The 26433-nt window shown below is 49.9% G+C and overlaps 1 protein-coding gene across 1 annotated transcript in view; it reads right to left on the minus strand.

The window, feature by feature from the left end:
- Positions 1-1174: 1174 nt before the first annotated feature.
- The window catches only part of LOC119462221 (disintegrin and metalloproteinase domain-containing protein 10), a 30463-nt gene continuing 5204 nt past the window's right edge, over positions 1175-26433 (minus strand). Inside the window, exons 3-7 of the mRNA XM_049672891.1 lie at positions 25210-25369; positions 15016-15114; positions 3450-3640; positions 2345-2550; positions 1175-1452 (exon numbers count right to left, since the gene is read on the minus strand). Of these exons, the coding sequence (XP_049528848.1) occupies positions 1288-1452; positions 2345-2550; positions 3450-3640; positions 15016-15114; positions 25210-25369 (821 nt within the window). The 3' untranslated portion in view covers positions 1175-1287. The remainder of the gene's footprint in view (positions 1453-2344; positions 2551-3449; positions 3641-15015; positions 15115-25209; positions 25370-26433) is intronic.

Consider the following 26433-nt stretch of genomic DNA (forward strand, 5'->3'; position numbering starts at 1 on the left):
GCTAACGTTAGCCAAACTGTTCAACAAAGAAAAAAAATTGCAACCTCGCTGCATGGTGCGGTCTTAAGACCTACGGCGTTTAGTCGTCAGACCGTTGGCGCTTTATTATTGTATCTTGGATCAGGTTTTAAATATTTTTTTTCGTTGAACATCTTGGCTGTAGTTAGGTACACCTTGTATGTATGTCTCTGTACGGCCTGGAAGTCCTTCAGGAGCTTTTTTTTTCTTTTTTATCACGAACTTCTTACCTTTCGTCGGAAATCTTATATTTAGAGTGTTTCGTAAGCTAGTCATACAGCAGCCATTCTTGCTTCGGATGTTTGTTTGCAAACAGGCTGTGAAATTGTTAGGGTCTATTTGTATACTTTTTTTATTGACGATTAGTGATCGTGTGTTTAGTTTAAATCGATCCTAATTGTCTGTGACAGTTTTTTTTGTCACTAGTCAATGTAAGCATCACACCTAATTAAACCGAAATAAGTATTCCTGCTATAAATATATGCGTCTGGGTTTGACTATTAGATATTAGAATCGGTAGTGTATACTTATTTCGATTTGTAATCGAAACATTTGATATTCACCCACTCTACTAATTCGCGAAATTCCTTTAAGTATTCTTCTGAACTTAACGTCATGAGCGACAAAGTACGCCCGCCCAGCCTAGGAACTCGCTCGAAAAAATGCCATGTTCGTTTACCTTCATAGGCTTTTTTTTTACACAGACTTACATAGCACGAAAAAAGAAAAAAAAAAAGAAAAGAACACCCTGTATATGCTCACGCTGCGTAATGCGAAGGTTGTCGATTCTGTCTCCAGCGGCGACAAGTTATATTTCCGTCCACTTTCATTTTCCCTTTTGTTCTTTAGTTTCTACATTTCCCTTTCAACCACAGCTGATTACGCCTATGCTTCGCTTGCCTTCGTTGCCTGCTGTTTTATATGGTCAAGATTAACAAAACTCGAGTGCCTCTGTGTCCCTTCTCCCTGTTTATACAAATAAATTTGAGATGAGGACAATGCAAACGAAAAAAAAAATCAGGAACTGGACTGACAATCCCATGAAGATTCTATTACTACTTGGATAATACGCTGCCAGACCTTTCTAAAAGCGAGCTGAAACAACTGTCTTTCGTTTATATATATAAATTGATGTCCCGCAACCCTAAACCCTAAAGCCGCCATAACGCGGTGGCGACGTGTTATCAAGGCGTGCCCGCAAGTTCGTGGTTCGATGCAGAGGTGTGGAAGAATCACACCTGCAGACGGTGCGTTGCGTGGTTGGGTGCGTTACGTGCGCAGCAAGCTCATTGGCTTCAGCACGCTTTCCATGATCTTGTGTGGTCGTTTGAGGTGCGGGTTGCTGCTCGGTGTATGCACGGCGCACAGCTTGACAAGCAGAGCCGTGGCCCCACCACACGACATCACGGCTAACAGGGTGAAGTACCAGTAGCGCTGAAACATGAAGATGACCCTGTATTACAAGCCAAGCAGGGCAATGCATGTTAGCATGCTGCCTCGTTTCGCGTTTACACCATAGTCGCATACTTATTACGCAGAGCCCCAATTACAGTGCGCCAATTGAGACGTCTAGTGGTATGAAAGTTTGGCGGATGCCACGCATATGGGGGAGTGCGCCTATACTAGAACAAATGCTAGGCAAACATGAGGTTACGGATGCATCCTTTCATGTAGATTGACGCAATGGAATGAAATGTTTATGTATTACAGCTCACAAGAAATCATCACACGTTCGTCGATGCCGGCCAGCTCCAATAATGTGTCACAGAAAGACAAATATATGAATTTCTGATTCCCTACAACACACAGTACACGTGCCCTTTCTCGCCATGTGCTAGCCATGTGGTGAAGATGTTCATGTCCAACGCATCACAATAAATAAAGGCGAGCGAAACCATTGCCGAGCGGCCTGTTCTTTTTTGCGATAGTTGTAGTACATGCACGAAAAGCAATTTCACAGCATATGCGTACTTGCATTCTGTTGTTCTGCTTGCTTGATTGATTGATAGGGCTTAACGTCCCAGAGCAACACTAAGGCTACGACAAATGCCGTAGTGGAGGGTTCGGGAATAATTTTGGCCACCTGACGTTGTTTAACGTGCATAGAAATCTAAGTCCACGGGCGTTTTTGCATTTCGCCTCATTGAAGCTGTGGGTGGGAGCCAAGCCCGCGACCTCGCGCTCCGAACGCTATAGCTACTTCAACACAATAGTGACTGCAGACTGCTGTTCTCAAGGGAGGCATAACGTAAAATAATCCTGAGTTCAGCACCTCAAAGGCTGTACAGCACAAATGAACCATAACGAAACAAAAGGGTGCTCTTACCACGAGCAAATTCTGTATGCCCTGCCCGCCAAACACGAGCCAGTGTAGACGGGCGAGGGGTCCCTCGGCGTCCACCAGGCGGCACCGCTGGAAGACGTCGCAATAGCCACGCAGGTTGTCGCACGGCGCTCCGGGCTCCATCTTCTTGTTGCAGAAGTCCTTCATGCGCTCGAAGTGGCACGCCTCCATGCATGCGCTGCCGGTCACTGCACGCCCAAAGATGACACCATGGCAACGGACAGAACGCCGGTCGCTCCGCTGAAGCGTGGTGTCGGCCATCACGTGCGTCGCACGAGAAAGAAAGTATCCCCCAAAGTGACAAGCCTAATTTTGCCGTTAAGAAGAACGCGCGAGGGCGATTACGAATGGACGTTGCCTCTTCGGCAGGCGGTCTGACGAAGCTGGACGCTGCATCACTTACCGAAGTCTTGTAATTGCTGTCTACGAGATTGCGCGTTCCGGCTACGCTGCTCCGGCTGCATACACAACGTCGTATTTTCAACACCGAAGGTTCTCTAACGCTATATTTATGCCATAGTGGAGAGGTCTGCAGGAGCCTTCGAATAAACAATGCTGTCACCATGCACAGCAAACTCGTTCGAGGCCCGAACACTGTAGGCTATGGCGTCATCCGGTTAATACGAACCGAAGCACAATTCTGAGAAAAGTTCGGCTGAACAGCGGTTAGTTACTGGTACCAAGCAGTTGAGCATTTGGTTTTCGCAGATGCTTCGCAGATACAACAGAAAGTGGGCTACCAAAGTTCGTACATGTTACCAGACAACGCTAGCTAGCCAGATAATGCCCGCCATGCTACAGTGTGCTAGCATTCTAGTACACTGTATTCATGCTAATTTCTGCCGGTATCGCGCTCCCTGTGTCCGCTCTTCTTGTGTGTACGCAAGGGTTTCGGGTGCGCTATTCTAAATGACCATCAGTCTGTCAGGTGACAAACGAGTCCCAACGGCTGTAATGAAAAGAGAGCACACGCGGAACATCGCCATTCCTTTTTGCATTTTCTGACATCGCCTATGCATGAAACGGTCATTTCCCTGTTATATACACAAGATAAGAGTGTGGCAGCAGGTGTAAGGTACGCGTATACCATTCTCCCGGCAGGCGATGAGGCACATGTCGTCCGGCGTGTGGTGCGACCTGGTGAGGTAGCACTGCTCGAGGTCGTACAGGCGACATACGGAGCCCGTGCACTCGCCTGCCTGGCACACCTGGCTACGGTGGTTGCACAGCACGCCGTCGCGCTTGTGTTCAGAAGGCGGGCACTTGCCGCCCGAACCGCTGACGTCGTAGCGTTAAGGCGCGAACGCTTACGTTTGGCGCCGTGAAGCATGACCAAGCGGGTTTCCGAGCGGCTGAAGTCTAATGCTCCGGATGACAATATTGTTACGTAAAACGACGCAAGGCGGGACTATTTACACTGTATTTACACTACACAGACACAGTAGCCAAGATGGTGGACAGCCACCAGGGGTGCTCTGCAGGATGTGCCGAGTTTCTCGTTCGCACGAGTTTTACCCGAGTTTGCTCGATGGTAGTCAGTGAACGGAGATAGCAAGGAACGTGCAAAAACAGCAGGTAAAAAGAAATGTAGAGATAAAGCCGCGTATGACAACATGAGCGCACCCTGCGCGGCACAGTGCTTCCGCGCTTCAAGCACACAAGACTGCGCAACAAAATGCGCCAGCGCCGCGTATTGTTATCAACGTATTATCGCAATTTAGCAATACCGTCACTGTCCCGCTCTCTATCTGCCCACCTGCCGTGAGCGGTTTGCCACGCCTTTCTCGGGCGCGTCAACGGCGTGCCTCCTCTTTCGGGCATTATCTCTCTATCTTCCGTCGAATGCGAACGGGGCACATGCGGTGCGTTCTTGGGCCTACACTTTCCCTCAATCGAATACTTTAAAATACAACAAATAAAATAACGAACATTTTATTTCTTAATGTATCGGTTTTTCGTTTTGAATGGCATAAATTTGTGATAACAAACGAAGATCGAGCGAATTATTAAATTTTGCACTTTTTGCACTTTTTGCGACAGTGAGGCGAATGCTTACAATCGGACACATTCTAGAGTGTCGCACGCACGAGGGAACTCATGCAGTGAGCAGTCGCCAGGGGCGCTGCAGGGCTATGTTCGATAAAGTCGATGCGATAATGACGCATAAAGTCAGTCATGACAATGATCTGTCGATTCCCTGCCTATTAAGGGAATGGCAACGCAGCGCTGCGGCATGGCTGTTCACCGCAGGTGCTTCACTGAGGCGGCTGTTAAGGCCGCCGCTTTACCAACTAAAAACGACACTCTAGCCATAGAGACGGGAGCAACGGCTGTCGCTGCACGATGTCTGTGTGGCATTCTAAGGGTCCGTAGTGACGCACCACAGTGAAAATGCACCAGTTTATCTGCGTGGCGAAGCCTCCGCGATGCATTGCGAAGAAAGCATGCTGCCCATCGACACAATTCATCGCTCGTCATCGCTTGCCCAGTGAAGGTGTCTCCGCGCGCATGTACGCAGAATTTGAGTGTGTTGTGCATTCCAAGCACTCCAATGTGCTTGCCGATTGCTTCTGCTGCGGAGCTAGCAGCAGTCGCAGATGGATATCGTAACGACAGCACAGAAATCGCATTTCGGCGCGTGAGGACTCTTGTGTGTAGTTAGGAAATTAAGACTTCGAACGCGGGAAGGTGTTGCAACTGTTTAGTGTGCCGTGCTTGTGATGAATAAATGACATCGCACTGGGTCTAGAAAAGCGAGCGTTTCTCGACGCTGACCGTGTTTGCGACACTGCGGCTCTGATACATCACCGATGATAGAGCAGCCATCTCAAACGACAGCTGCGATACGTTGTCGTTGGTAAACACTACGCACTGCTCAGCATCGTCGTCCACCACGGCGCATCGACGCCTTGCAAGCAGTTACAGTGGCGTGCCGATAATTATTTCCTATGCGCTGCATAGCCACAATGCAAGCAATGAAACAGTGCTGGGGTGCCATGACAGCGCAAGAAGATATATGCAGAGGCGAGCGAAAGTCGACGCTTTGTTTTTGATAGTGGTGCTCAGTACATCACCGATAACAGTGTGTTTTGCATGCTTTATTTCGGCAGTCAAGATTGTTGATGCCTCTCAGTTCCGCACCACGTCGCTGTTGCCGAAAAATAAGTTGGGCGTGGCGAAAACGTGGTGGGCGCGCGCACCAGTTACATGCCTCGCGTGGGGCGTCATCTATGGTTTTGATTGACAGGCGAACTCGTGCGAAACTCGTACATCGCGAAACCCCCCTCGAGTTGAACTCGGGAACATGGCGGCGGCGGCAGCAGCCTGTGTCATCGCATCCAGCGGCAGCAAGTGTCAATATGACCGTCTGGACCCGTTCACCTACATGACCGACGTAGAGTTTCAGCGTCATTTTTGCCTTTCCAAAACGTCAGTGCGCTGGCTGTGTGACGAGTTAGGCGAAGGCCCTCGTCTTCGCCTATGCTTTCAGAGCACAGACTGGTGTGACTAGGCTGCGGAGGAAAAGTTTGTGCGATTGCTTCGGCTCTCTCCGGCTTCAAGCGCTGTTCGTCCACCGCGCCCCAGCCCCAGGCCAGGTCTGGCGGCGTCATCAGAGTACTGGGGCACCTGCGAGCACCTGGCGTTCAACCCGGACCAACCAACCTGCGAAGGCGAAGTGGTCACATTATATAGGAAGACTCAGAATGGACGCCGGGCTGCCTTCCGGTGAAACAGGTGCTGAAAGCAGTTTTCGCAGTTACATGGTACCGCTGCACTGCACGGGCAGAGAGGTGAAGGAAGTTACTTCGCCAACACGGACCACCTCAGTCGTCCGAACCACCACCTCTCCAGGCGAGAAATGATTTGGCTCACGTACTACGTGAGCAAAAGCATAGACATATGGCTGTTGAAGGAGATGACCGGCGACTTGTTTCCTCTATCGGAGCACGCCATCGCCGACTGGAGGAACTACACCCGTAAGGTCGCCAGAAACGAGCTGATGGCGCGACCTCCATTCAGTGGCCCCGGGAAGATAGCGCAAATTGACGAGTGCCTTCTTCACGGCGAGCAAAAGTACAATCGAGGCCGCCTAATGACGGGCGACAACGTTCCGCCGAGCCACCAAAATTACGGCGGTGTTAAAGATGATGGCCCATGGGTCTTCGGCATGTTCTGTGCGACCAAAGGGGTGCGGCGACTTTGAAGGTCGACCGACGAAAGCGGCGACACTAGGCGCAATTATTGCAGCCAATGTTCAACCGGGGACCATTAATATTGACGAATTGGCCGCATACAACTGTATCCCAAATTTACTGGATCCTAATGGGGCTATGCATCAACCTGCATTAGGATACAGTCAACCACAGCGTGAACTTTGTGGGCCCCATTACGGGCGTTCACACGCAAAAAATAGAAAGTTATTGTAAAAAAAGTGAAGCGCCACCTCGTCAGCGGTGGGTACACGGCAACTGCACCGATGCTGGAGTGCCACCTTGGATAGATGTGGTGGCCGTCAACAGCCACGTGCGCTGCAAAGACCCTTTCTTGCGTTTGTTAGAAGCCACGGATCGCTCGGGCTACCCAGTATAAAGATTCTTTCTTTCCTGCGGTTGTTATGAGCCATCGCTCGGCGCTATCCAGTATGAAGGTGCATCATAAAGTAAAAAAAAAAGCATTTTTCTGACCCTTGTACGAGTGCTTTCTGGCATTCCTGAGTGCTTACACGGTAAGCGCGCGGCAAACCATTTCTGCGCTAGCCGACGCTCACTTCGTCTCGCAGCCTTACTTTAGCGCGAGCAATGTGCGATCTGTTAAAGCCTAGTGGGAAAACCAGGCACACAGCAATCTGTGCTCTGAAATGGGAGCGCAAGCACGTAGCGAGCCGCACCAATTCAATCCAGAGGAAAGAGGAGGAGCAACGAGCGATCTGTTGATAGCCTAGTGCGAGAACCAAGCGCACACCAATCTGGGCTCGGAAATGCTAGCGCAAGCACGTAGCGAGCCGCGCCAATCCAATCCAGAGGAAAAAAAAGTATGAAACGAAACGTACGAAATAACGTACTAAACTACGAATTAGTCTAATACACATTCAGTGTACACCTTCTAATCTTTAAAATGCTTATAACCCACGTTAGTGTGACTAATAATATTATATACTGAATGCATTTATTTCATAACTTGCTTGTGCCTGTAATGCACTCAGTGGAACGACAAACAAGTGAAAGAGGGCACGACCATGAACTAACCTTATCAACACGTGAGGCCCAGTTTGTCCACCGCCCATATGGCAACGCCCAAGGGATGATAGCCACCCAGAGGGAATCTAGATAAACCAATGAAACTAGAGGCGTGCCGACGGACAAACTTGAGTCTTGTTACCATTAGTTCTTTCATCTTGGGGCGTCGTTAGAGCTCGTTAATATCCCGAGTTTCGCCAAACTTGACGCATCCTGCATAGCACCCCAGCACTCGACAGAACCGTCTTCTTTATCGTCTGCCCCAGGCAGAATGTGTGTCTCGTAGCATTACCCCCGGCGGTAGAAGCGCCGTCTCGGCACACTTCAAACATTGTCGTTAGAAGGAGGGTGGTATGCTTTCAGTCTGCTGACGTGAACTACGTCACTGGGAGTGATCGCAGGCGGCAATGTCGGAGAGACGGGAACAATCTCGCAGGTGACGTCCGTGACCTGGCGGATGATTCGGTAAGGACCCGTGTACCGAGATAACTTCTCGAACAAGCCAACACGACGGAATGGACACCACAGGAGAACTAAGGCACCGGGTGAGAAGCGAACGTCGTGATGCCGGCTGTCATAGAGGCGCTTTTGAGTCACTCGCGAGGCCGACAGCCTAGAGCGGGTGATCTGACGCGCGTCATCGGCACGAGCGATGGCATCACGTGCATATTGTGTCAGCGTCGGAAGAAACCTGCGACTCTACCCGCTGGTCTCCTTCAGCCAATTGACGTTCCAGCCGATCCATTTTATCGAGTGAGCCTGGACTTGCTGGGTCCCTTTCCAATTTCCACGAAAGGCAACAAATGGATTGCAGTCGCTACGGATTATATCACTCGATTTGCAATTACTCGAGCGTTGCCAACCAGCTGCGCCACAGACGTAGCCGACTTCCTACTGTACGACGTCATCCTCCAACATGGTGCTCCACGTCACCTACTCACAGATCGCGGTCGCTGCTTCCTGTCTCGTGTGATTGACGATCTACTTCGATCATGTGCTACTCATCACACCTTCACGACCTCATATCACCCTCAAACTAATGGACTCACCGAACGCTTAAACCGTACACTGACCGACATGCTTTCCATGTACGTTTCCGATGACCACCATGATTGGGACGTTGCGCTCCGGTTCGTCACATTTGCATACAACGCATCGCGTCATGAAACTGCCGGCTACTCACCCTTCTACCTTCTCTTTGGACGCAATCCCTTACTACCCTTTGACACCTTGCTCCCTTCTGATCCGGCCTCCACGTCCACGACTTCCTATGCGCAAGATGTCATCACGCGTGCGCTCGTCGCGCGCACAGTAGCCCGCGCTCGGCTCACGTCATCGCAGACCGCACAAAAGGCCATCTACGATCGTCGACACCGGGATACTGATTTTCCACCGGGCTCTCTCGTCCTTCTCTGGCTCCCATCTCGTCGTGTCGGCCTGTGTGAAAAGTTAATGTCGCGGTACGTCGGACCCTACCGCGTGCTGCGCCAGGTGACTCCTGTCACCTATGAGATATCTCCCATGGCATCCACCTCATCGACGGCCGCACCGCGAAGTGACATCGTACATGTTTCCCGCCTCAAACTTTACAACTGTGATAACCAATTTTGATCACAACAAGCACCGGGATGGTGCTTCATCGGCCGGGGATAATGTCACGAGCAATGGCAAAGACAAAGACATTGTACTGCAGGCTGGGTCAGAGGCTCTCTTGTCGGACTGAAAACCAGCTGGAACCTGTGCGCTCTGTGCAGTCTTGACTAGGCAAGCGCTAGCTATTCAGGGTTAATTAAATACTCCCCGTAACAATATATTCGCTAGGCGGCGCGGCAGCAGCCGGAAGTAGGGTGTCCATTGGTAACGTCGGTTCACGGCCAAATAGCATATAAAAGCGTGATTAACCGGCGGTATCGTGACGCGATGGATTGTAGGCGAAGGTAACGTAAGGCAGCGCCAGCTCCCAGTCACAGTGGTCAGAGGAAACATACATTAAGAGCATGTCCATGAGGGTGCGATTTAGGCGCTCGGTGAAGCCATTTGTATGAGGATGGTAGGCGGTGGTCAACTTGTGCTGCGTTCAGGAGGAGCGCAAAAGATCGTTGATTACTCGGGATTAAAATGCGCGGCCTCGATCTGTGAGCAATTTGGCTAGGGGCGCCATGGTGTAGAATAACATCGTGGAGCAAAAATTCGGCAACGTCTGTAGCAGTGCTGGTGGGGAACGCTCGAGTGATAGCATACCCGGTCGCATAATCGATAGCAACGGCAACCCACTTGTTGCCGGATCTTGACTCAGGAAAAGGACCGAGAAGGTCTAAACCAACGCGAAAGAATGGTTTGATCGGGATGAAGAGTGGTTGAAGCAGTCCAGCACGGGGTGCGGCAGGACGTTTCCGACGTTGCCATTAATCGCAGGAGGTCACGTAACGTCGAACAAACCGGGCGAGACCGCGCCAAATGAACCGGAGCCGGACACGGTCGTACGTGCGGGATACGCCAAGGCTACCAGCAGTTGGTTCATCGTGAAGCTAATGCAGTACCGTTGAACGCAGATGTTTAGGCACAACGAGGAGCAGCTCAAGGCCATCGGACTGGACGTTACGGCGGTAAAGTGTGCCATTCACGAGGACGAACATGCGCAGTGAGGCGTCGTTAGGTGCAGATTCCAGCTGGTCAATGAGCTATCGCAAAGAAGCATCACGGCGTTGTTCGACACCAATCTGGAAAAAGATGAGACATGGACGTGACGCAAGCGCTAGGTTCGATTTGCGATCCGTCTGGTTGGTCAACAGGGTAGCGGGACAAGCAGTCCGCGTCCAGATGGAGGCGGCCAGACTTGTAGGTAACTGAGTAAGAGTACTCCTGAAGGCGCAGCGCCCAACGACCAAGTCGTCCAGTAGGGTCCGGCAGTGAGGAAAGCCAACAGAGAGCGTGATGATCAGTGACAACACGAAAAGGGCGGCCATACAAATAAGGACGGAATTTTGAAACCGCCCAGACAAGGGCAAGACATTGCCTTTCCGGGATCGAGTAATTGCGTTCAGATTTCGAAAGGAGACGACTTGCGTACGCAATAACACGATCAATGACGCGTTGGTTTGCACTGATGCCGTGACCACTAGCGTCTGTGCGCACTTCTGTGGGAGCAGCTGGGTCAAAATTGGCAAGAATAGGTGGAGTCGTTAGGGCGGCGATGAGCTCAGAGAAGGCGTCAGCTTGTAGAGTACCCCTAAAAAACGGGACGTCTTGCTTGAGAAGGTCAGTGAGTGGACGTGCGAGCGCCGCAAGTTTTTCACGAAACGGCGAAAGTATATATAGGAACACAGCCCCACAAAACTACGAACGTCATGGACAGACCGTGGGACGGGGAAGTTCGGGGCAGCGCATACCTTCGCTGGGTCTGGTCGGACACCGGAAGCGTCATCGAGGTGTCCCAGCACAGTAATTAGACGAAGAGCGAAGTGGCACTTCGAGGAATTGAGCTGGAGGCCAACTCGTCGGAAAATTGCTAGAATGGTCGGAAGCCGCTCGAGGTGTGTTGCGAAAGTGGGAGAGAAAATTATCACGTTGTCCAGGTAACATAAACACGTAGACCATTTAAATCCTTGAAGCAGTGTGTCCATCATTCTCTCAAAGGTGGCTGGTGCGTTGCAGAGACCCAAAGGCATGACCTTGAATTGGTAAAGGCCATCAGGGGTCACGAAGGCGGTCTTCTCGCGATCGAGGTCGTCAACAGCGATTTGCCAGTAGCCAGATCGAAGGTCCAGAGATGAAAAGAAAGTCGCACCATGGAGGCAGTCGAGGGCGTCGTCGATACGTGGAAGAGGGTACGCGGCCTTCTTGGTGATTTTGTTGAGGTGCCGATAATCAATGCAGAAACGCCAGGAGCCATCTTTCTTCTTTACTAATACGACGGGGGAGGCCCAAGGACTAGATGATGGTTCAATGATGTCCTTCGCAACCATTTTAGCCACTCTGCTTTTTGAATAACATCGCGCTCTGATGCGGACACACGGTAAGGTCGACGGTGAATGTGCAAAGAGTCGCCAGTGTTGATTCGGTGGGTGACAATCTTAGTCTGACCCAGGGGTCAATCACGAATGTCGAAAATGTCGCTGTATGAGGCCAAAACCCGGCAGAGAGCGTCGGCCTGGTCAGGCGAAAGGTCTGATCCAATCAGTTTGCGAAAAATGCTGTCATGAGAACTTGGTGACCGGGAAACTTCAGCTTCTTCAGGAGCAGTTATGGCGACAACCTTGACGTCATGGTCTTTTATAGCGGTGAGGTGGGCAAGCGACATCTTGTGGGGCAACACTTGGGAGGTCAGACCAAAGTTTAGTAGCGGGAAGAACACACAGTTATCAGCTAATGTCGCGATGGTATGTGGCAGAGTAACATTGCGCGTCAGGCGTACGTCAGTAATCGTCGTGACGATATAGTCACCGTCAGGAACGGGTGGGGTCGATGACAAACACACGTACGTGACGGCTCGAGGCGGTAGGCGAACAAAAGCGGTGGGGCAGCGGCTGACGGGCGTTTCACATGCATTTGGTACAAGAGGAAGATCGAGGCAGAGTGTTTCAGAAGAACAATCAATTAAGGCCGAGTGTGCCGAAAGAAAGTCAAGGCCAAAGATAAGGTCCTGGTGGCAGTGAGCAAGGACTGCAAAAAGGACGACAGTCTGACGACAGTGATCGGAATGTGCACCACCCATGACAGACCGGCAATGCTGACACGGGCGGTGCACATTCCGATCACTTGAACAGCACCAGCGGCAACACGTATTGTCTGTGTCGTAGACGGCGTCATAATCTTCTGCAGGCGGCGGCGTAAAGGGGCGCACATAATAGACAAGTCTGCACCAGTGTCGATGAGGGCGGTCACAGGAACATTGTCGACTTTGACTTCTAGGAGGCTATGGTGAGTGGGAAGAGTCAGCAGAGGATTTGCAGGGGACGACGGCATTGCAGCTTCACCTGCATAAGCTGCACTATCTAGTTTTCCGGCGGCGAGCGTCCAGAGAAGGACGGCGAGGAAAAGCGGCGAGGCTGCGGAGAGCGGGACTGGCGGCGTTGCGGCGACGGGGAGCGGGAGAAGCGGCGAACAGGAGCAGTGGCGTCAGGGGGAAGAGGCTCGTGGGAGGACGACGGGTAGTAAGTAGGGAAACCAGCGGCTGAACGTCTAGAAGGAGCAGGGTGCATAGAGGTCTGGCGAGATGCGTAGGTCCAACGGCGACGACAATAACGAGCAATGTGCCCGGCCTGATGACAGGAGAAGCAGATGGGCTGATCGTCGGGTGTTCTCCATTCCGCAGGATTGCGGAAGGAGACAGGAGAGGTGTAGGATCGTCGAGTGGGTCCAGAGGAATAAGGCCGAGCATCAAGACGAGTCAGTGGGCACGCCGATGGAAGGCCGAGATTGGCAAACTCCTGCCTGACTACAGCTTGAATGAGGGACACTGATGGCTGCATTGGGTCACTGGCGTGGGATGTAAACACAGGTGGTTGCATAGGTGCAGGACGGGCAGCTTCAATCTCGCGACGAACAATGCGCGTAACGTGGTCACAGGTGGGGGCAGGCGAACGGCATCACACGATGAACTTGCAGCCGTATTGGGCAGCCGGGTGAATCTCTGGGTTATACGGCGGCTCTTGGCGTGTTCAAACCGCCAACACTCTTTGATGATTGTGTCGACGGTGTCAACGTTGGTATACACGAGCACGTTAAAGGCATCATCGGTAATACCTTTGAGCACATGAGAAACCCTCTCGGACTCAGGCATGTGCTCGTCAACCTGGTGACAAAGAGCGATAACGTCATGAATATAAGAGACGTATGACTCGGAGGATGTCTGTGCCGGCCAGTGCCGTCACCGAAAAGGTCGCGGATCTTCTCTTTGAAAGAGTCCCAGCTTGTAATGTCAGCCTCGTGCGTCTCGAACCACACACGCGGTGGGCCATCGAGGTAAAAAAGCACGTTGGCGAGCATAAGGGTCGGGTCCCACGTGTAGCTGGCGCTGATCCGTTCGTAAACGTTGAGCCATTTGTCGACGTCAACCCCACCCTGGCCGGAAAAGACACCAGGATCACGAGAAGGAGGCAGAACGATGTAGGTGGGAGCCACGGGAGGGGCAGGGGGTGAAGACGATGTGCCTGCACCGACGGACATGGTCGGAAGCGTGATGAAGCGGCCGTTGCGGAGCCCCGTGATGGAAACAGGGAACTACCCAGCATTTACACCACAAAGATGTTACGCAAGGCGGGATTATTTACACTATGTTTACACTACACAGACACAGTAGCCAAGATGGTGGACAGCCACCAGCACTCGACAGAACCATCTTTGTCGTCTGCCCCAGGAAGAATGTGTCTCTTAGCAATATCTTCGGCAGCTTATGCTGAATCGGTAGAAGAGTTTTCATTTTTTTAGAAAGACGCTTCAAAAAGTGTAAACTGTAATCAGCTTAGACGTTAGTGAATGACTATAAAATCGAGCTGTCCACAAACGCAAGCACTTCACTAGCCGAGATGGCGTTATAATTTGATGAAAAACGCAGGAAACTACGTCCCCCGTGACTGCGTCGTATGTTGCTGTTACCAACCCACTGACCCTTTCTCATCCTGTCTCCGGTCCTTCTTCAGGCTTCAAGCGCTGAAAGTACCGATCATGAATTGTTTATATAAACGTGGGCAGTATGGATGATCTTTAGATTAAAGAACGCTGCAAAGAAGGCTGTCTCGTAAGCCCGGTGCGACCACATATAATGGGAATAGGCAACTGCGAAGAGGTGCTTCACCAACGTTCCGCATTAAGCGCTTTTCTCGTCGAAGAAGTAATCGCTGTGCTGACTAAACAATGTGCGGGAGAAGAAGCACACATTATTCAGCGGACGAGAAAGGTAGCCGTGCGTTGTCCCAAGAAGCAGTTGAAAGGAGGACTCATTATATAAGGGCAGCCACTGGAAGGCTTCGAGTGCAGCTGAACCAGCAGGGCTGAAATTGGTTACATGGAAAGAGACGTTACGGGAATACGAGTAGGGTGTGAGGTTTAAGGGTGTTTCAGGGGTTTGGTGCGACTATGGAATTCGGATAATTAAGATGAGCGTTTAAAACTGATACATTACCGAAACGCGGACTTTGACATTAGCACGTGCGTGAGTCTGCAATGGTCGGAGCGATCGTAAATAGGAGTAGCACAGTAAGCGATTGGGCCTCAACCAATGGCTGACTATAGTAGTTCCAGAACGCAAATAACCAATGGCGGCATGTTCACACTCAGATGAATGCGAGATCGTCATCACTTGGTCACTCCAAGCATCGTTAACTAACATCACTGCTGCTTTCCAGATCACATACGCCATTGTGCTGATTTAGAGAATGCGGTATAAGCACGTAACCACATCAGCGGCAAGGATACTCGCAGTAGGCCTCGAACTGGCAGTCGTCGTCCTTCCTGCACACCCAGGTAGAATTGTGGTACTGGCAGCTGTCGCTGCAGCAGGCGCTATTCGATGGGCTGCGGCAGAACAATATGGGTGAGCAGCACACTGTAGTCACGTGTCGGTGGTATGCGCTACGCAGACGGGGAAAAAATGTTCAACCAACGCGCATGGTCTTGCAAAGCAATAATGAGCTTTCATTCACTCGTGTTTGCATTGCACATTATTGCATCGTAAGCCTCGTCATGGGGGACGGTCTTGGCTAAAAGTTATTTCCGCTTTCTCTTTGTTCAGTTGACGTGTGCGCTCGCTTGTCCTTGCTAGATTCGTAGATGTGTCGCCTATAGATGGCGTGCTGTTGGCTCGCACCTGAGTTGCTTCCCGGGAGCGCCTGCGAAGCGTTCATTGGAGGGAACGGGGACGAGACGTGTTCCAGCTGCCAAAGAAAAATGCGGTCTCGCACTGTTTCTTCATTGCGCCGTAAATCGTGCAGTGAGCAGCGAGCGACAAATGAAGATGGAGAGTGAATGTTTGGGTAAGGGGCGAGCCAAAGTGGGTGGCTCGAGTCGCGCCAACCGCCGGCGCAAGTTACGAGGTGAGGACTCATTGGTCCCAGCACTGGGCGTGGGAATGTGCATGACCGAGCAAGCAGAGCTGTTTGATAATTGAGAGGTAACGGACCGTCTTTCAAGTGCCCGATCGGGGCGACAGATTGCCGCTGAGGCCTTTGCTCAGCCAGTTTCATTTGTGTATTCATTTTACTTGTTCGTTACTCGCAGCGTAACATGTAGTGTCTCTGTTTACAGTTAAATTCAGTTTGAGTTACTTTCATCGAATATCGTAGAGTCCTTAAAGGCTGTTTCACATGGTGCGATTTTCATCGCACCGGAATTGCGCTTTTCCGTCGCATGCGATGAAAATCGCAGTCGCAGGGCTGATTCTGCGATTTTCGGCTGCGACCAACCGGTTGGTCGCAGCGTCGCAACGTCGAAATTGCGCCGAGAGCTACTTCGCGGTCTGTTTTGGAAAATGGCGGTGGTCGCTCAACGCAACATTTATAGATACTTTTTTTGTCTATAAATATTGGCTCAAGAAGCCTCGAACAGTGCAACTAATTGAGTGGATCCTTGGACTGCGCAATCGGTACGTAACATAAGCACCGACACGTGAACAGTGCAGATAAAAAAGGAGGAAAGAGACGCTTAATTCTGCAGCTCTTCAGGGAGCACGGCGAAGAACGCGCGTTTGCTCTCCGACGTGCGTTCGCTCCCCGTGAAAGCGCGCGTCCCTCGCGCCCTTTCACTCGCACATGCAGCATCCGGAGCGCGGCGACGATTTCATCGCCGTTGACGTCATACGGAACCTCACGGCGATGGCGACGGCGACGCCGACGGCAGAAATCTGCTTTGGAGTGTCCATATAATTGCTATCGCAATAAAACTCGTAGGTGAGATTCGGTTTGGTGATTTTTATGCGTTTGTTGACACGCTACGTTGATAATCACGCGACGCTTTTTTTCTAGGTTGGCTTTGGGTGCTGATAGCACGTACTTTTGCGTGATTTTCAGTTATTCACACGCACTGCTAGTTGGTAAATACTACGAGGTGTCCCTCACGGGAAGGCATGGCCTTCGGATGTCATCCCAATTTTCTGGTTGTAGAGGCAACTCGCGATATACGAAAACGCCACAGTTTTAGCATGGTATGCTTTTACGGATGGAACAATTTAAAGAATATGCAACTACGGACAAATGCTACAGTCAATAGGTCACGCTATACGCGCGACTATTTAGTTGCAGGCGGTTGGTTTGGGCTTTCATGCGCATTTTCCCCAATGAATTATCTCATTTCAAGGTTCTGTGACTTCCGCTGCGAGACGCGACTGCTTATCAAGCTCGCAAAGCGAACGTGCAAACTATATATCGTAATGAATGTTCTACAATAGCATATTTAACGCTTTGACTGGGAGTAAACAGTATTGTCAATTTGTTTTCGAAGCAATATTTTAACAGTTTTTTTCACATTTTTCTGATTATCATTTTTCTCCTGCACAAAAACCAATAAATCTTCAGTGTGTTGCAGACTTTGTATCCTTACTGCATCTGTATTAACCCTCACATTAAAAGGTAATTGCATATTTCGCTTACTTCAGTGCATCGAACTACTTTTGTTTATGCTGGTTGTAACATATCGCAGTAATCTAAGAAACTACTTCACCATAAAGATCCTTGCCTTTTTTTGGTTCTCTGTCTCTACTTCCTGTAAAACACATGCAATAATGCGAAAAGCAGGCAAACACCTTGTTTTTATAAGCAGTACATAACTCATTAAACAAAAGCAGATCAACATTGTGCAGTGAAGTCAGCCGGTTGCATTCCTTCCTGCGAATGATAGCATCTTTTCAAGTGTGGGTGGTTCTTGCATGTCCACAGCTCATAAAATGTGCAGACTGATCACGAGGCATAGGTATTGCCCATCAAGATGGAGGCAATGTTGCTAATGAGTCTGCACTTACATGTAATACCGTATAAACTCGTATAACCATATCCCATCATTACTCAGTCGAGATTGCTCAGAGTCATATTGGCCTAAATTCTACTCGGTCGAGTTTGATCTGACTAATATTCACAAAGATTCTACTCAGGCAAGCTAGCACCGAGTCATATTCACCGAAAATCTACTTATCCGAGCTTGCTCTGACTCACAGTCACCAAAATTCTACTCAACTGAGCTTGCTCTGACTTATATTCATCAACATTCTACTCAGGTGAGTTTGCACTGAGTCATATTCACCAAAAGTCTACTTGCCGAGCTTAATTTGACTCATATTCGCCAAAATTATACTCAGATGAGCTTGCCCTGACTACCACGTGACAATATTCACTAAAAGTTTACTCAACCGAGCTTGCTCTTACTCGTATTCACCAAAATTCTACTCAGATGAGCTTGCTCTGACTTATATTGATCAAAATTCTACTCAGGCGAGCTTGCACTGAGTCATATTTACCAAAAATATGCTTAGCCGAGCATGCTCCGACTCATATTCACCAAAATTCTACTCAACTGAGCTTGCTCTGACTTATGAAACACAGAAAGCCATTGCGACATATGGCAGACAAAGTGGCTTGTTTCGAGTAGTGTAGAAGGGGTTGACCAGCCCGTGCGAGAGCGGCGGAACTGAACATGCAGCTGAGTGTGCATAAAGCGGGAGATGAAAGACTGAGCTGAAGATGTGCCTCAGCCAACAATCCGGGAACCCACACTCCTTTCCCACCTAATCCCCAACAGTGGCATAGAGCCGTCCCCTTCCTTAAAATAAAGGCTTTATTCATTCATTCATATTCATCACAATTCTACTCCGGCGAGCTTGCAATGAGTCATGTTCACCAAAAATCTACTTAGCCGAGCTTGCTATGACTCATATTCACCAAAATTATACTCAGATGAGCTTGCCCTGACTACCACATGACAATATTCACTAAAAGTTTACTCAACGGAGCTTGCTCTCACTCGTATTCACCGAAATTCTACTCAGTCAGGCTCACAAGAACTCAGACTCATGGTTAGTTCGAAGTCTTAGTGAGCCGACGTTTTAGTGAGTTCACCGTACTATGTATACATTACATTATGTGACCAGGGGTGCTATGCAGGATGCCCCGAGTTTGGCAAAACTCGGGATCTTCACGAGCTCTGGCGACGCCCCAAGATGAAAGAACTAATGGTAACAATACAAAGTTTGTCCGTCGGCACACCTCCAGTTTCATTGGTTTATCTAGATTCACTCTGGGTGGCCAGATCCCTTGGGCGTTTCTATATGGGCGGTCGACAAACTGGGGCTCACGTGATCATGCGGTCAGTGCATGGTAGTGCATTCTTTCACTTGTTTGTCGTTCCACCGAGTGCATTAGAGGCACAAGCAAGTTATCAAATAAATGCATTTAGTACAATGATATTAGTCACATTACCGTAGGGTATAGGTGTTTTAAAGTTTACAAATTGTACACTCAATGTGTATTAGACTAATTTGTAGTTTAATCGTTTCGCGTTATACCACGAGGGCACGCTCGCCCTCCTCTTTCTTCCTCTGGATTGGATTGGCGCGGCTCGCTACGTGCTTGCGCTACCATTACCGAGTACAGATTGGTGTGCGCTTGGTTTTCGCACTGGGCTTTGAACAGATCGCTCGTTGCTCTTTCTCTTTCCTCTAGATTTAATAGGCGCGGTTCCCTACGTGCTTGCGCTCCCATTTCCGAGCACAGATTGGTGTGCGCCTGATTTTTACACTGGGCTTTGAACAGATCGCTCGTTGCTCGTGCTAAAGTAAGGCTTCGAGACGAAGGGAGCGTCGGCTAGCGCAGAAGTGGTTTGTCCGCGCGCTTACCGTGTAAGCACTCAGGAATGTCGGAAAACACTCATGCAAGGATAAAAAAAAACTACGCTTTATTTTCTTTTACATTGTAACGCACCTTCATACTGGCTAGCGCCGAGCGGTGGATTCTAACAACCGCAGGAAAGAGTCTTTATACTGGGTAGCCGCAGCGATCCGTGGCTTCTAACAAACGCAAGAAAGGGTCTTTGCAGCGCATGTGGCCGTTGAGTGCCACCACATTCATCCCAGGCGGGACTCCAGCATCAGTGAAGTTACTCTGTACCCAATGCTGACGAGGTGGCGCTTCACGTTTTGACAATAACTTTCTATTTTTCGCGTGTGAACGCCCGTGTTGGTTTCCACAAAGTGCACGCTGTGGTTAACTGTCTCCCAATGCAGATTAAGGCATAGCCCGTTAGCATCCACTGAATTTGGGACACAGTTGTATGCGGCCAATTCGTCACTATGAATAATGGTCCCCGGTTGAACATTGGCTGCAATAATGGCGCCTAGCGTCGCCGCCTTTCGTCGGTCGACCTTGAAAAGTAGCAGCACCCCTCAGGTCGCGCAGACCATGCCGAAGACCCATGGGCCACCATCTTTAACACCACCGTAGTTTTGGCGGCTCGGCGGAACGTTGTCGCCCGTCATTAGGCGGCCTCGATTGCACTTTTGCTCGCCGCGAAGAAGGCACTCGTCATTTTGCGCTGTCTTCCCGGGGCCACCGACAGGAGCTCGCGCCAGCAGCTCGTCCCTCGCGACCTTACTGGGGTAGCTCCTCCAGTCGGCGATGGCGTGCTCCGATAGAGGAAACAAGTCTACGGTCTCTTTCAACATCCATATGTCTACGCTTTTGCTCACGCAGTACGTGAGTCAAATCATTTGGCGCCTGGACAGGTGGTCGTTCGGACGGCCGAGGCGGTCCGTGTTGGCGCAGTAACTTCCTTCGCCTCTCTGCCCGTGCCGTGCAGCGGTACCGTGTACCTGCCAAAACTGATTTCGGCACCAAAACTGATTTCGGCACTGGAAGGCAGCCCGGCGTCCATTCTGAGTCTTCCAATATAATGTGACTACTTCGCCTGCGCAGGTTGGTTGGTCCGGGTTGAACCCCAGGTGCTCGCAGGTGCTCCAGTACTCCGATGACGACGCCGGACCTGGCCTGGGGCTGGGGTGCGGTGGACGAGCTTGCTTGAAACAGGAGAGAGCCGAAGCGATCGCACAAACTATTCCTCCGCAGCCTAGTCACACCAGTCTACGCTGGGAAAGCATAATTTGCCCGCCACCCTATCTCCGCAAACGACGGCCTTCGCCTAACTCGTCACACAGCCAGCGCACTCACGTTTTGGAAAGGCAAAAATGACGCTGAAACTCTACGTCGGACATGTAGTTGAACGGGTCCAGATGGTCATAGTGACGCTTGCTGCCGCTGGATGCGATTACACAGGCTGCTGCTGCCGCCACCATGTTCCCGAGTTCAACTCGAGGGGGGTTTCGCGATGTACGAGTTTGGCCCGAGTTCGCGTGTCAATCAAAACCATACGTCACGCCCCGCGCGAGGCATGTAACTCTTGTGCGCGCGCCCGCCACGGTTGGGCCACGCCCAACTTATTTTCCGGCAACAGCGACGTGGTGCGGAACTGAGAGGCATCAACAATCTTGACCGCTGACAGAAAATGCGCACAGCACACTGTCATCGGTGATGCACTGTAACTGAGAACCACTATCAAAAACAAAGCGGCGACTTTCGCTGGCTCATGCATCTATCTTCTTAGGCTGTGATGGCCCTACAACATGGTTCATTGTCTGCATTGTAGCGACGTAGCGCGCAGCAAATAATTATCGGAACGACACTGTAGCTGCTTGCGAAGGTGTCGATGCGCCGTGGTGGATGACGATGCTGAGCAGTGCGTAGTGTTTTCCAACGTAAAGGTATCACAGCTGTTGAGATGGCTGCTCTGTCATCGGTGGTGTATCGGATCTGCAGTGTCGCGAAAACGGTCAGCGCCGAGAAACGCTCGCTTTTTAAACCCAGTGCGATGGCATTTCTTCATCACAAGCACGGCACACTAATTAGTTGCCACCCCTTCCTGCGTTCGAAGTTTAATTTCCTAACTGCACACAGGAGCCATCACCCGCTAAAATGAGATTGCTGCGCTGTCGTTACTATATCTATCTGCGATCGCTGTTAGCTCAGCAGCAGAGGCAATCGGCAAGCACATTGGAGAGAACAACACACTCAAACTCTGCGTATACATGCGAACGGAGGCACCTTCACTGGGCAAGCGATGACAAGCGATGAATTGTGTCACTGCTCGCAGATAAACGGGCGCATTTTCACTGTGCTGCGTCACTACGGACCCTAGAATACCGCACAGCAATTTTGCAGTGACAACCATTGCTTCCGTCGTTTCAGTTGGTAAAGCGGCGGCCTTAATAGCCGCCTAAGTGAAGCACCTGCCCTGAACAACCATGCTGCAGCGCTGCGTGGCCATTCCCCCAATAGTCAGGAAATGGAAAGATCACTGTCATGGCTGACTTTATCAATGATTAGAGTGCCTCGATGCGCGCGGGCATCAAGGCACCCTATCAAGGATAGCACTGCAGTGCCCCTGGCGACTGCTCACCGTATGAACTCCCTCGTGCGTGCGACGCTCTAAAATGTATCCGCTTGTAAGCTTTCGCCTCACTGTCGCCACTCACGGCAAAAAAGTGCAAAATTTAATAATTCGCTTGACCTCTGTTTGTCATCAAACATTTATGGCATTCCAAACGAAAAACAGATACTTCAAGAAATAATGTGTTTCTTATGTCATTTCGTGTATTTTAACTTAATCGATTGAGGGAAAGTGTAGGCGCAACAATGCACCGCATGTGCCCTGTTCGCATTCGACGGAGGATAGAAAGATAATGCTCGAAAGAGGAGGCACGCCCTTTACGCGAACTAGAAAGGCGTGGCAAGTGGCTCACGGCAAGTGTGCAGATAGACAGCGGTACAGTCACGGTATTGCTAAATGGTGATAATACGTTGATAACAATACGCGGCGCTGGCGCGTTTTGCTGCGCAGTCTTCTGTGCTTGAAGCACGGAATCACTGTGCCGCGCAGGGTGCGCTCATGTTGTCATACGCGGCTTTATCTCGACATTTATTTTTGCCTGCTGTTCTTGCACGTTCCTTGCTATCTCCGTTCACTGACTGCCATTGAGCAAACTCGGGTGAAACTCGTACGAACGAGAAACTCGGCGCATCCTGCATAGCACCCCTGTGCGGTGAATAACCAAACATTGCATATGAGTAAGTGTTGCATCGGGTGAAATAACTGTACACACTGCAGTTAGTTTTATAGTGTTTAACTCACGATTGCGTGAAAGCTTCGCCTCATGTCGATTCAAGCAAGTGCATTGGATCTGCATCATATTTTTTTGCCAAAAGCTGGCTGTCCTGGCCATTACTGGGTGGCCACATTTTGTACATTTCAACACAAAGTTGAATAAATGACTGTGGTACAATATATTAAAAAAAGATGCTTGCATCACTGCACGTATAACAATCAGAACATGATACGAACACATGCACATAAGATTTACACAAATTATAAATACATAAACAGAAGGAATCAGCTAGCCACCACCTATTGAAAAAAAAAAATAAAAAGCACAGGCCAATTCTGCAATCGGTCTACATATAACCATTTTCCTTGCCAGGTACACGGGCTATATAGGAGAAACACACGTGCAACCTAGCAGTTACCTCGAGGTAGCAGCTATGGACGCTTTTGCATTCGCAGCTGGCCACTCAACCAGTCACGTGTGTTCAGTGTGTACATGTACTTAGGCACACTTTTTATCTCCTGAAAATTTGAGAATGTTTGGATTCTGAGGCTCGCAAAGGTAAATATTTGTATTACATTCTCGTTCAAGGGGCTCATACGAAAGCTTAGAGATATTGTCAGTGCCCCTCACTTTCCCTCAGAACATAAGTAGTCTGCAGCAAGCAGCAAGAAAGGGAATCAGCTTCCCCTGTTTTCAGCATTTGGTTAACACAGGCAATTCAGGGAGGCATAAAGTTTTGCTAATACAATCGGTTCGGGAATACCAGATTAGATTGTACCTTGACGCTTTCCTTGCACTTTCTTATTTTGGTCAAATAATCTAGTTTGAAATGGCTCCAGTTAGCGTGCTCTAACATTGGTTTAATATGGGTTAAGCACATGACTAGCTCAATAGACTGGGATGCTGCCTTTCATTGCCAGTAAAGGAACCATAGTGTCTGCTCCAGTTGAATATGTTTTTGGTTATCTGGAGTTTTGAGCCTCACTTTTAAGATAATGTGCTCAAGCAGGTAGAAGCACACGTATGCTATTAGCGGATAGTTTCGATAGCTCCTTACTTTACACTTGACACTATGAATACAAAATTTTAGCGTTCGATTTTGTTATTAAACAAACAAACTTACTCCTAACAAGGTATTTTAATATTAGCCGTGGGGCTACGCGGCTGCGCTACGTACTGCAGAATATTGACTTAAGCTTCTTGATACAGATTCAAAGCTCACTAACAGCGCGTGAAACTGGACGAGAAAATAGATGACGCCCATGTATGTCAAAATGATATCATACTACGTACACAAGTAACTGCAGCTAGAGCACTTCACGGGCTCGGGCATACCCGAAAGCCCGGGCCCGGCCCGGCTCGTGGGCCGGGTCGGGCCGGGTAGAGCAGTTTTCTCACGGGCTCGGGTCGGGCTCGGGCACGGCACCTGCATTTTGACCCGGGCCCGGGCCGGGCTCGGGCTTTCTGGTGGAGTGCACGTAGAACTTTGTGTGGGCCTAGGTGGTGCATACTTGATAAACTTTTTAGAGCAAAAACAAGAGACAAGGCGCCTGTCCTGTGTTTACCTGCCTTTTGTGCCTTGTCTCTTGTTTGGCTCTAAAAAGTTTATCAAGGAGTGCATGTAACGTGCGGCGAGTTATCCTCGCACATCTCGACTCTGAAAAACATATTTTTTTCGGTCTCGGGCCCTGTTCGGGCCGGGCTCGGGCCTAAGGTAAAGGAGTGGCGGGCGGGCTGGGCGGGTAACGTAAATTATTTCCGGGCTCGGGCCGGACCCGGGTCTCGCCATAAAACTTATGGTCGGGCTCGGACGCGCCGCCCAACGTAAAAACGGGCCCGGGCCAGGCCCGGGCTTAAAAAATCGGCCCGTGCAGTGCTCTAACTGCAGCTAACAGGAAGAGCAATGCATTTCGCCTCACATCTTGAGAACGTACATACAGTGGTGGGCACTGTTAGGGTGAACGCCTCATTAGTACTCAAGTTGGTATAACTTCAACATACCCTCTACTTCAGGGGGGAAAAGTGCCGAATGCGACGCCTAATGATGGTGCCGATAAAACAAATAATAGTTTTCTTTATTTCGCGCTAAACATTAACTGCTATAGGCTCGTTAATACTAATTAGGTGTTCACCCTAACAGTGCTCACCACTGTACATCTCTAAGAACTGGTGCTAGCGCCTCGAAATTTGTGTGCCTGTCGTCATGGCTTGCTCCAACTTATCTCTTACAACATACCAACTAACTAATTGCATAAGATAGCCATTATCACGCAGATACTGCGTTCTCAGCCGCCAATGACCCACAGGCAAATAAAAAAAGGAGCGTGCTTTTAACTTTGCTGCGCTGTGTAGTAACCGATATCTTATCCTGAAGTAAACCGCATACGTCTTCAAGTCAATTTTTTATGCATAACATTGCTGTGTACGTTGTTCGTAAAGATTTTTTTTCAAAAGTCAAAAGCGGGCTCCCTCACCTGCACTTGGCGTCTGGTCGCAGCGTGCAGCCCTTGCGATTTAGTAGGCCATGCTCGCGCGGGTAGCAGCAGGCCTCGCGGCACTCCTGCCAGTCGTAACCACAGTCGCATTCTTCATTCTCTTCCCGTATAGAGTTGCCACAGAAGGGGCCGCGGAGCTCTGCGGGGTCGGGCAAGAAACAAAGAAGCACACACACCCTGAGCTCCCCGTCCCCAGCATGTGGCTATCTTCGGAGGTGTAGACTTATCAGTGCGACAGCATATATGAGCGTACTCCGGCATCAGATTGTGTTCAGCGGTGGGTACGCCTCATATCGCTAGCAATATGAATCAGCCGCAGAGAAGTACCATGCACGCGTTGACTATATAGTGTCGCGGTGTGACCCCAACAAGTTCACTAAATAGTCGGCCGATAATTATTGAGTGAATGGATGATTGTAAATTATGTTGTTCTGGCTGCAGAACTACTACGTAGCGCGGTGCTCGTGTTCGCACTTAAGCAGTTTTGTTGGAGCTAAATAAATTTCTGGAGTTATACTTCCCGGAGGAAACCCAAAAGGCTCTCCGGAATTCGGCCGTCCCGAGGGATGAATCCATGGACGGGAGGACTGTGTGTTGGCAAGTCTTCGATTGCTTGGCGAATAGAAGTCCTGAGCACTCCTATAGATCAGGTGCTCCAGGTCAGAACATGGTATATGTACCAACGGTTGCTCCCGCAGGGATCGCCACACTTCTCCTGCAACAACGGTGTCTGGAGAGCGCCACGACCATTTCGTCGCAGAACCGTGCTCCGACGAAACCTGGAACCATCGCAACTATGATACCCTGGCATCATCCGTCTTATTTCGCTATATGTATACTTGCTCTGCACGAGAGTAGTATAGTATGTTCTTCGAATAACGTATTTGGCCGGACTAGAACATTTCAAAAGCTGAGCCAGTTGGTGAGAATTTTTTCTTTGACAAGTCAGGGGTAAAGAAAGTTGACACACACTTTAGCATACGATAAAGAAGATGAAGGCGAAAGCCTGCCCGCTCACGAGACATTCATTACATTAATTACCACTGTGATTGTAATGTATTGTTACTTCTTATTACTTTTATCCCACCAAAGGTCGTGGTTCGAGTGCTTTGAATTGACTCTACCTTATTTAATATTGTCTTCATTAACTTCGTCCTAGTTAACACCAAAGGTCGTGGGTTCGAGTGCCTTAATTCTATCTTA

The sequence above is a fragment of the Dermacentor silvarum genome, chromosome 8 (assembly GCF_013339745.2).
Source record: "Dermacentor silvarum isolate Dsil-2018 chromosome 8, BIME_Dsil_1.4, whole genome shotgun sequence".
Lineage (NCBI taxonomy): Eukaryota > Metazoa > Arthropoda > Arachnida > Ixodida > Ixodidae > Dermacentor > Dermacentor silvarum.